Raw genomic sequence first — 11,230 nt, forward strand, 5'->3', positions numbered from 1 at the left:
TTTTTATTTTTTTTTTTTACCCTTTTTTTTGACAGTAAAACATGCATAGATCAGGGTTATCGGCAATCTATGCATAGAGCCTGCCCGAGAGCAGACTCTATTTATAAATCATCGAACAGACAGGACGGAGGTAATAGGCTTACCCCCGGCCGTCGGTACATGGCTGCGGAGGTTCCGATCACTCAGTGACAGATGCTTTTTCTGTCACTGAGTATTTTATACGCTGATATCGCTATAGATAGCGTTTAGGGGTTAATGAGACGCAGCTGCAGGATCGCAGCTACCTCTTATTACCCTCAGCTCCCCGGACACTGATGTGTGCGGGGCTGCTCTCACTGCAGCAGTTCCGCACACATCAAACCCCTTCAGAGTCAGGAAAGTGCATATACGTTCCTGCTGCACTTAGTGTGTGCAGTAGGAACGTATATCTATGTATTGCTAACAGTAAGGGGTTAATAAAACTTTCCACATGCAAATGGTTTACCTAAGCACCATAGTAAAAGTATCATGTCCCTCTTTATAATGTCCTCTAATAGCATCTATTAGAGGGTGTAGATGCAGTAGCATGATAGATTCTCTTCAAAAGGCACAGTATATCCGTTATCAAAACTCTGTAAGGGCGGGTTCACACTACGGAATTCTTGCGGACAATGTCCGCGGAATTCCGTCAGCTGTCCGCCCGCACATCTGGGCGCCTTTCCGCCGGCCCCATAGACACCATTCTATGGGCCGGCGTATTCCGCTATACGCTGAAAGAAGTGTCATGTCACTTCTTTTAGCGGATCGCGGAATACGCCGGCCCATAGAATGGAAAAGCGCGTGCCCGTGCGGGCGGACAGCTGACGGAATTCCGCGGACATTGTCCGCGAGAATTCCGTAGTGTGAACCCGCCCTAATGATCATAAAGGAGAAGAATCAATACCTGATGTTGACAGGCTTGGGCAATATGGGAGTCTCCTTCTTTGTAAGGGCCTCTATCCAGTTATGTGCTTATATAGTAACATAGATAATAAGGTTGAAGAGAAATCCTACTGTGTTGATCCAGAGGAAGGCAAAAACCCCTATGAGGCAGATGACAATTGCCCCATCACAGGGAGAAAATTCCTTCCCAGCTCCAATGGCAATCAGAATAAAATTATAGTATTGACACTCCCTCTGTGGGTTCATTATTAACAAGGAGTTGCTATCCTTATGTGATTTTTAAACTTAAAATATAAATTGTCTGTAAATAGTTTGTCGAGTTGGGTATATCGGTTTCTTGTTTTCTTCCTGGCTTGGGTTTGTAATAATTGTACTGTTAATGCAAAGTGTAATGTAATCAGTCTACTACCGCTTCATTCCCCCCAGGGGACACAGGACCTCTGATTTTGTGATCATTGCGACCTCCAACATTAAAACATTATTTCCTTTCCTGTGGATAAATAATGCGTTTTGATTGTGGGAAGACTACTTTGTTTGCTCATTTGCCAAGTGTAGCTTTAGCTGAGCTGTAAATGTGATTATACTACCTATTGGTCCTGGGCATCTGACTAACATGGGTCATGTCTTATGGCCTCTAGATTGTATTGCCCCTGCTTGTAAGACTGCTCTGTCATCAGTTGTGTTAGTAGTTCTTGTTTGTGATGCTTGCTGTTTAGCCACATGTTGTCCCAAGCAAGTATTTTGTTTTCTGACAAAATGTTATCCTGTTTCACATTAACCATCTTGTTTATTGGTGTATTTATTTTTTTTCTGTTTCATTTGTTAAAAGGAGGCATCCAATGAGAGGAAACCGCTTGTGGACAGCAGTCATCGCTCTCACAGCTCCTCCTCCAACCCCTATACCCACAATCCTTCTGTCTTATCCTATGAACCCCAGCACTACCCAACCCAGATGCAGCACCCATCTCATGAGGTACTGGCGCCCAGCATGGTGGGTGAGGCACACAGACCACCAGGTAATTGCACATGACCCTCCTGCATGTTTTATTTATCTCATGTATGCTATTGTTAAACTTCATTTACTTTTCCCTTATATCCTTTGTGATGTCTTAAACTGGCTGCGTTAAGTTCTGCTTTCTCTTATTTATTTCCCTGCATTCACTGAGGGGTATGCTTGGATATTCAATGGGATGTATGTTGGATAGTTCTTTGCAACCATTATTTTATTTTTATTTTTTCTATTTCTTCAGTGAAACTACTGAAAACTGAAGCTACTTTGCAATTTGACCTTGATTAATTATATCCTATATTCCTATATTGTGATTCTAATTTCAATCGAATCCTTTGAGGCCTGACCCTGCAGAAGTGTTCCCATATTCCATTAATCCTCTACTTTTTACTGACGTACATTGGGGACACATAGTATCTGCAGACACAAAACAATAGTATATTGTTAATTAGGTCTTTTTGCCGCATGGCTTTAGCTTTCATTTTACATATGTTAAAGAAAATAGCAATAAATGGTTACAAAGATACACATAGCCTTTACATTTTAGGTTATTTAAATTTTAGTTTTACCTAATTTAGCAGTTACTTCTTCATACATAGCATTATTTTGCTCCAACTTTAGGCCCTATAACACCAAGAGATGATCAGCCGTATTTGGCAGATTATCAGTAATTATGGCCGATAATCACTTGGTGTAATGGCTGTAATATGCATGAGACACATCCTCTGCTCTCAAATGAACCAGCACTGATCCATGTGAGGGAAGGAGAGAAGTGTCTTAGACTACTGAAGCCCACTGTGCTAGGGTAGTCTCATAAGCAGGTGGCAATTTTACCTAAATTAAAATTGTACATGAAGTCAAAGGAACTGCGTCAGAAGGAAGGTAAAAAGCAGGTCACCAGGTGTTTTAATTTCAGTGTTAATGTATAAATGTTATGGACAACTAGAAGGTTGCTTTAAAAAGGATCTGTGGTCAGTTTAGGATAGAATTCAGTTATTGATACACTTTTGTAGCTTTAGGTGTCCTGATTCCAACTACGCCCCCTTTTCCTGGTCAACTGTTTTTAAATGGCAGACACTGTTCTTTGTGCCATCTTTGTCTATACCGTTATACTCTTACCATTCCAAGAAAACATTAGTGAACCCTTTTGGACTGACTTTGATTTCTGCATTAAATATTAAAAGTGGTGTGACTGCAGTTGGCTTTGTTCACTGTCTAGAGGTGACACCATATTACTGCAGCTGAGCTCCAACATTATACATTGAGCCTGCTTCTGGCCCTGTTCACTGTGAAGTGGAGGTGCCAATAAATGATTGATGGCTAGAGATGGGTGCAACACAACCATGCTCAAATCTGTCCAAACCCAGAAAATTTGGCATTTTATTATCGGTGGCTGAAGAAGATGAATTTCCAGGATTTTCTAGGGCTGCATCCAACTTCATCACCAATAATCAAATGCCAGGACTTCCGGTGTTCAGATGGGCTCAAGCACGCTCAGGTTGCACTCATCTTTATTGATGGCCCATCCTAAGGGTCCATTTACACACACAGATTATCTGACAGATTTTTGCAACCAAGGCCAGGAACAGACTATAAACAGAGAACAGGTTGTAAGGGAAAGACTGAGATTTTCCTTCTTTTCAAATCCATTCCTGGTTTTGGTTGCAAAAATCTGCCAGATATCTGTCAGATAATCTGTGTGTGTAAATTGACCCTAAGGATACTTCATCAATCGTATTTGCAATGAAAATCCCTTTAAATGGATGTGAGCAAAGGACCATACGAAGAGATGCAACAAGACAAGGATGCAAAGAATGGTTAAAAAAAAAAGATGATTTACGTTTTGAAATGGCTAAATCAGAGTCCTGCCATAAGCTGGATCCATGTTTTCCAAACAGTCCTTGGGCTTTATTCACCTTCTCCAGCCAGTGGGATTCATATGCTGATTGTTCAGATTTGTGCTCAACTCTAGTGCCTGCCATTCAAAAAGTTAACTAGGAACTTAGGAGTTTGTTGCCCGGAAAACCTCTTTATTAGCATCTTAGCTTAGTCGTATCCCATTCACTTAAATTATACAATGCAATGATACCTTGAACAGCTGTTACATATAGTTCAGGGATTGCAAGTACAAGTTAAAGTAAACTTTCACAAGTGCTGTAACCCCTTCAAACAGCTGATCACTGGCAGTTCCGGAAGTTGGACTTTTACCTATCCTGATGGACTATTCTAGGGATAATTACAAACTTAAAGTGGTTTTCCAGGCAACACTGAGCACCCCTGTCAATCATCTGTTTGGTACCCACACTAGACAGTGAGGCCAGAAGCAGTTAGCACCATTGGCTGATTGGTGGGGGTGTTGGTCATTAGATTCATTTACTTTTTGTTGTAACTGTAACTATTGGATCACATGTACCCTGGACACATAGACGCCTTTGTAGTTTTTCCCTCTAGCCATCTAAACTGCTCTTACAACTGCATCATATGTTAGATATTAATCACAGTTACTCTTTTTTGTAAATTAATTGAGGATACTATGATATGTTGTCATTGAACTTATTCCATGTTGTTTAAATATGTTGCATTTTATCCTAAAGCAATAATGGTTTGTGCGTTCTCTCCCTTTCAACTAAAGGAGACCCGACAGTCCAAAAGCTTTTGGCTATGCCTGACAGGAGTGAAAGTGTCAGAGTTACCGAACACTCAGATATGGCAGTGAGCTATGCAACTCTCCCAAGGGCACCCAAAATCGGTTCCAACTTATACTCGACACAAAGGTCTTCGCCTGACTCTTGGCAACAAGCAGGAGCTATGGAACATAATATTCCAACATACCACCAGTGGTCAGGTCACGCAGTGCTGGCGAACGGACCTGAACAGAGCATGGTAAATTCACCCAGCAGAAGACTACAAAATGGCCTCTTTCAGCAAGAATCAAGTTACAGGGGCTATGAGACCTATAAGATGAACCGCAGACCATCGCCGTCTTCAGAATACTGCACCTTAAGTATGCCACGTAGCTCTTCCATGGGTAGAGGAGATGTGTTGGCGAAATCTTTTGCTCCACAGCCTAGAATCCAGGGTCCTAGGAGAGTAGACATGCCACCAGAGGAGGACTGGAGACAGAACAGTTTTGCCCCTCAAGTGGGTGGATGGAGGCAGCATCCAGCATATTCCCCACATCGGACCTTTTCTTCTGCCTCTGACATGTATGGTACAACCAACTGGAGGGGTACTTCTGCCTTACCTAGAAATGGGAGGTAAATGTAATTGTGTAGCTGTCCAGAATGCCTACTTAGAGAAGCTGCCAGATTTGCATCCAACACCTTTGATCCAAGCCTTGTTACACAAAGGTTATTTGTTTGTAGTGTGATTGCCAGTCTTGTCTTAACACCTTTAAGCCTGTGGAAAGTCCCTTTGTGCTAGATGTTTGGTCAAGATATGGAATCGTAATTACTATTTTAGATTGCCCAACTGGTGCAGGAGGGCTTTGACATGAAGTACCATCAGAGCTAGCAGATGTCCATACTCTACAAGCTCACAGCTCCTTCAGGTGTGTAAATTGCTGACAAATCATTCTTCCACATAAGAAACCGTTAGAACAATTGCTGATTTCCTACCTTGTCAGTATGGTGCTCGTTTAGCAATAATATGCTTAAAAAGAGAGCGTTAATGTGTACAGGGTGTATATCATCTTCTCAGTAAAGGAGTAAGACCTAAGTATTTTGGAACCATTGCCTTTTTGCTCTTTCAGACCCTGCTTCAGTTAGCAATAGTTATATGTTGCAGTGGTGATACTTAGAGTAAGCAAACCGTTTTTGTTACGTGTTGGATTCCTTTTGGTGTCTATGCGACCAAAGGACCATATCCGTTTACGTTACCCGTGCACTGCAATCCTACAAGGTGTATAGTGTAGTTGGTCCTTCCTCAAATTTACCTTAATAGCTTTTGCTGCCAGAAAAGGACCTGATAACCACTGGCAGAGAACAAACTATCCAAAAGACCCTGCCCTCAGACAGCTGGTCTTTCAGTGGCACTCTATACAATAAACCAGCGTGCAGTCAAGGGACTGGAAGTATTAGTTGAGAAGCAAACCCAGCATTAACCATGCAGATAGTTAAGCACAAATCTTGACTACTGTAAGGGAGGTGGGAGAGGAGGGGGGGCAATGCCACGGTTGTTGAAGAATGCCCTGCCCACCCCTTTTTCCTTCTCTCCAGTAATTGTAGCAAGTTCATAACAGATGACTGTTATCACTGCATGCTTAAACCCACTGATGTTAACAGCTAGAGGATAAATTAAATATTTTAGTGTCAAAACATTTGCTTTTGTAAGTATTTTTCAAATAAATATATAAAATAGTTCTATTAAACCAAATTTGCCCTGGTTTTTTTTTATTTCTTTCTATACCTTGGTAAATATGTACATTTTTGTCTGAAAATATGAAGTCTGAAAAATATTAAAGGACCTATAACTATTAAAGAATGTTTCTGTGGTTAAATGGATTGTGATTGTGTGTTTGACTTGGTATCTTGACTCTGCGCTGTAGGGATGGACTCATCTTAGTCCATGTGGTGTCACCTTTTACAGCAAGAAAGATTCCGGGATAAGCAACTTGGCACATGACTCTCAATAGATAATCAAGCGATCGGGGGCAGATTGGAAAAATAAAAAAAAGTTTTGCACAGACCAACTGGTTTATTTCAAACTACGCCATCTAAAAAGGAAAAGACAGAAAAGGGTGTTTTCTAGTGTAATATGAAAGGTGCTGGGCGTGTAAATGCCAGTTGAAACTCACTCACCTAGCTTGGTTGTGCTGGAACATATGCACAACACTTTAACCATAGATCACCGCAGCTCCTGGAGGAACGCCAATGGAAGCCTTTGTGGCGTGGATATGTAGAGCGAAATTCACCTGGACCAGGTAAATAGAACAAGAGACAGATTCACCCTTGACATGAAGCAATGATGATCTTGAACTGCTTTAGTACAGCACATGCACTTACAAGACAAAGTGTAGTGGGCCACACAGATATCACCGATGCACGTTTTTTTTGTTTTTTTTATTTAAGAAAACTTAACTTTTCAGCTTGAAAAATCACAATACAGGACAAAAAAGCATCCAAAGCCCATGTGGCTCCTCCCCTTCTGGGCTACGGAGCCATCCAAATGATTAAATATTCATAAAATTATTAAAATAAACAATTGTTCATTAAATTCTTAAAAAACTATATTATAAAAAGCACAGCCCACGAGCATCATAAGAGGTATAAATAGCAAAGTGCATAAAATGTAAACATGCATAGGCATTTAACATAGACATTAAGTGTCAACATGCAAATATGCACATAGACATCCCACATCAATGTGAAACACCTATATAAGTCCACAGGGCACTAATGTGAATACCCATATTGGCATCCCTGTTGGAGAACTCCACCCAGCAGACGCCCATATTGTTTCGGAAATAATGCAAGCTCACTCTACCACTCTAGATAGCCACAGGGATGTCTGTGCATATTCAGATTGTTTATGCATGCTGATACTTTACGTCTATTTTGAATGCCCATGCATGTTTACAATTTATGCACTTTGCTATTTATACCTCTTATGATGCTCGTGGACTTTGCTTTTTATATAGAGTATAGTTTTTTTAGGAATATAATGAACAAATCTGTATTGACTTGTAAAATTACTTCTGTCCAGATTTTTTTTTTTACCCAGATGCCCTATGACAGCTCCCCTGGAGAGGACCTCCCACCGCAGGACAGGAAACCTGTGAAGATAAGTCTGACACTCCTTTCCACACCTCAGTTCAGGTTTCCTCTCCAGCGGATAGGAGGCCTCTGAAGAGTCCTGTTTGGGATGAAGTTATTCACCTTCTCCACGCCGGCTGCAGGTCCCCCGATTAGCCCGATACCGCTGTGGGGGCTCCCTGGGGTCAGAAGTCTGTCTTCAGAGAGCAACCCTGAGCCTGGCCTGAGCTCCCCTGGAGGAGGCAGATTTCTCCCCTTTAGCTCCCGGTCCTTGCTGGCATCTGCTGTGGGTGAGCGGGAGCTAGGGCTGAGCTGGCCGTGCCTGTCTCTCTGGCCGGTGGGCGCGTGGAGGGCCGGAGCGTGCGTTCCACCTCAGCGCCCGCATTACGTAATGACGTAGGCTCCGCCGGAAGTGACGGAGCTTGTATCGTCAGATGCCGCATGCGGTTCAGGCGGAGTCCGGCGCTTCCCGGCACTTACAAAAGGCCAGGGGACAGCTCTGACCTCGTCCATGCCTCCTATAGCGTCCAGGAGCGGACGACGCAGCCAGCCTGTCTGGTGTATATTCAGGCCTTCAGCATGTCTGAATCTTCAGGCAGGAGAGAGAAAGGACGCCATGATCGCTCCTCCAGATCTGACAAGTCAGAAAAACCTATGAGACCAGAAAGACCGGAGAAACAGTCTGAGAGTCCGGTACCTGGGGTGATGGGGAACATCTTTTGGTGAGCGTATGCATTCCTATTTATTTCTAATAGACATTTATATATGGTTTTGTTGTAGGTTTCTGATAAAACTTGTAAAAAAGCCACTGCTAAACGCCACCATAAGGAGTGTGGAGATTGCAAAATCCCCTTGCCTGACGATTATCCTCAATCCTTATATCAACCATGTATTGATAGGCTGATGTCTCAGGAATCATCATCTCTAGCTGAGACCCTGAAGAAGATTGTAAGAGATGAAGTCCAGGCATCCCTTAGAGGGTTTGGAGTCCTGGCCCCTACCACTTCCACTCCAGTTATGTCTATTGCCTCTGTTAATGTGGCCCCTGTATGTGAGAAAATTATTAAAGAGGGGAAGATTTAATATATATCCCTTCAGATGATTAGGAGAGTGGTCCGTCTTCTAGAGGAGTTATTTTTCCAACATAAGACACTAACCAATTCATTAAAGCCATAAGAACCTCTATAAATATTGAAGACAAGAAGACCCCATTATCAGCAGAGAATGCATTATATAAAGGCTTAACCCCCAGAAAAACTTGTACCTTCTCACTCCATAAAAATGTAAAAGCTTTGATTGACAAGGAATGGCAATAGGAAGTTTTTTATTCCCAATTTATTCCCATTATGGCTCAAAACATGGAAGGGGGATATAGCCGCTAGAGGTAAACTTTGTGGTATACCCTGTGATGGCAGTTTTCTCCTCGGGCCGGTTCTGGATTCTCTTGTTAGAAAAAGCCTCTGATAGAAAGAAAGGGTTTCCAGCACAGCCTAAACAACAAGAGTCTTTTAGACAAAAGAAGCAATATAAAAAGCCCTTTCGTAATTCTCAAGACAATAAAAGATTTAGAGGGAAAGGGAAAGGATATATCTTCAACCCCAAAGACTATAAGGATAAGGATATTTCTCCCAGCTCTTGGGTTTTAAATTCAATTTCTGTGGGTCTTCTCCTGGAGTTAAGGAGTTTTCCCAGAGACAGATTTCTCCCCACCAGAAGACTAACAGACAGAGAGAAGCAGAATATTATAGAAGCAGAGGTTCTCTCTCTAATTCACAAACAAGTGTTAGGGCCCTATTCCACCGGACGATTATCGTTAGCATAATCGTTAACGATTAACGATCTCAAACGACCGCTATTGCGAAAGACCTGAAAACGTTCACTCATTTCCATGGAACGATAATCGTTACTTATGATCGTAATTGCGATCGTTTCTTCTTCCGTATTTCTTCGCTATTGCGTTCGTATCTATTGCGAACGACCGAACGATGTCTTATTCAATGCGAACGATTTGCGAACGTTTTGCGAACGAGCAACGATAAAAATAGGTCCAGGTCTTATAAAGCGATCAACGATTTCTCGTTCGGTCGTTAATCGTTACTGCATTTCAACCGAACGATTATCGTTTAGATTCGAACGATTTAACGATAATCTGAACGATAATCGTCCGGTGGAATAGGGCCCTTAGTCCCGGTGCCCCTTAGATCAGCAGGAACAGGGCTTTTACTCACCTCTCTTCCTAGTCAAGAAGCCCAACTGATCGTTCAGGGTAATTATAAACCTCAAGGGCCTGAACAAATTTTTACAATACAAAAAGTTCCGTATGGAGACCCTAAAGTCTACAATAAACCTTCTATTCCAGGACTGTGTGATGGCTTCCATAGATTTGGAAGACTCTTATTATCATGAACCTATTCACACATCTCATCAGAAATTCCTAAGAGTAGCTGTCTGGATAGTAGACAAGTGGGTTCACCTCCAGTACAGAGCCCTCCCCTTTGGGGTCTTCCAGGCACCCAGGGCATTCACGAAGATAATTGCGGCCATGGCTTCCTATATCAGGAAGCAGGACATATTTGTACCATATCTGGACGACTTCCTCCTCGTCTCAGTAACATTACTTCAGGACCACATCACACTAGTTTACGAGATAGTTCGGAAGTTAGGGTGGAACATAAACTTGAAAAAAAATCAAATTTGGTACCCTCAAAGCAATGTGTATTTCTTGGGACTCTGCTAGATTCATCTCTACAAATGTCTCTTCTTCCCTCCCCAAAGCAGGAACTGGTCAGACAGAGGACTTTGGACTTATTCCTCACCCAGACACCCACGCTAAGGGAAGCAGTCGGTTCTGGGCCTGTTCACTTCGTGCATACAATCTGTGATGTGGGCCCAGTACAGGACAAAGCTGCTGCAGATGGATATTCTACAAAACTGGGATGGTTGCCAGCAGTCTCTCACAAGTCTTCAGAGGGCTAGTCCCTCAGAATCTAAGGAAAGGAGTAAACTGGAATCCTTCCCAGGTAATCAGGGTCACAGCGGATGCCAGTCCCTGGGGGTGGGGAGCCCATACGGACCAGGCTTTTATTCAGCGAAGGTTGCCTCAACATCTCAAACACCAGACCTCGAATTACAAAGAACTGTATGCGATCTTCCAGGCCTTACAGGACCTTTCTCCACTGTTATCATCCAAAGATGTGTGGATTTACCCAGACAACACCACGGCAGTGGCTTATATCAACAAACTGGGGCAGCCAATCTCTTCTCCATCTCTCCCAGGAGATCTTTCTATTTGCAGAGAACAACCTATTATCCCTGTCTGCAGTCCACCTAAAAGGAAATCTAAACAAGCAAGCGGACTTTCTCAGCAGAACCAGGATCAGCCAGACAGAATGGTTCCTGAATCAAAGAGTATTTAACAAAGTGGTAAAAAGGTTTGGTTCTCCAACGATTGACTGGTTTGCCTCAAGAAAAAACAAAAAACTAAGGAGATTCTGCTCTCAAGACCCAAAGGACGTTCCAACAGCAATAGACGCGTTTGCTTAGGATT

The 11,230-nt window shown here is 42.5% G+C and overlaps 1 protein-coding gene across 6 annotated transcripts in view; it reads left to right on the forward strand.

The window, feature by feature from the left end:
- The window catches only part of USP54 (ubiquitin specific peptidase 54), a 70,028-nt gene extending 63,724 nt beyond the window's left edge, over positions 1-6,304 (forward strand). For all 6 annotated transcript variants that reach the window (XM_069980610.1, XM_069980609.1, XM_069980614.1 and 3 more), the window contains 2 exons: positions 1,751-1,937; positions 4,563-6,304. In XM_069980610.1, coding sequence (XP_069836711.1) covers positions 1,751-1,937; positions 4,563-5,191 — 816 coding nt within the window. In that variant the 3' untranslated portion in view covers positions 5,192-6,304. The remainder of the gene's footprint in view (positions 1-1,750; positions 1,938-4,562) is intronic.
- Positions 6,305-11,230: the final 4,926 nt, after the last annotated feature.

This window comes from Dendropsophus ebraccatus, chromosome 8 (genome assembly GCF_027789765.1).
Source record: "Dendropsophus ebraccatus isolate aDenEbr1 chromosome 8, aDenEbr1.pat, whole genome shotgun sequence".
Classification (NCBI taxonomy): domain Eukaryota; kingdom Metazoa; phylum Chordata; class Amphibia; order Anura; family Hylidae; genus Dendropsophus; species Dendropsophus ebraccatus.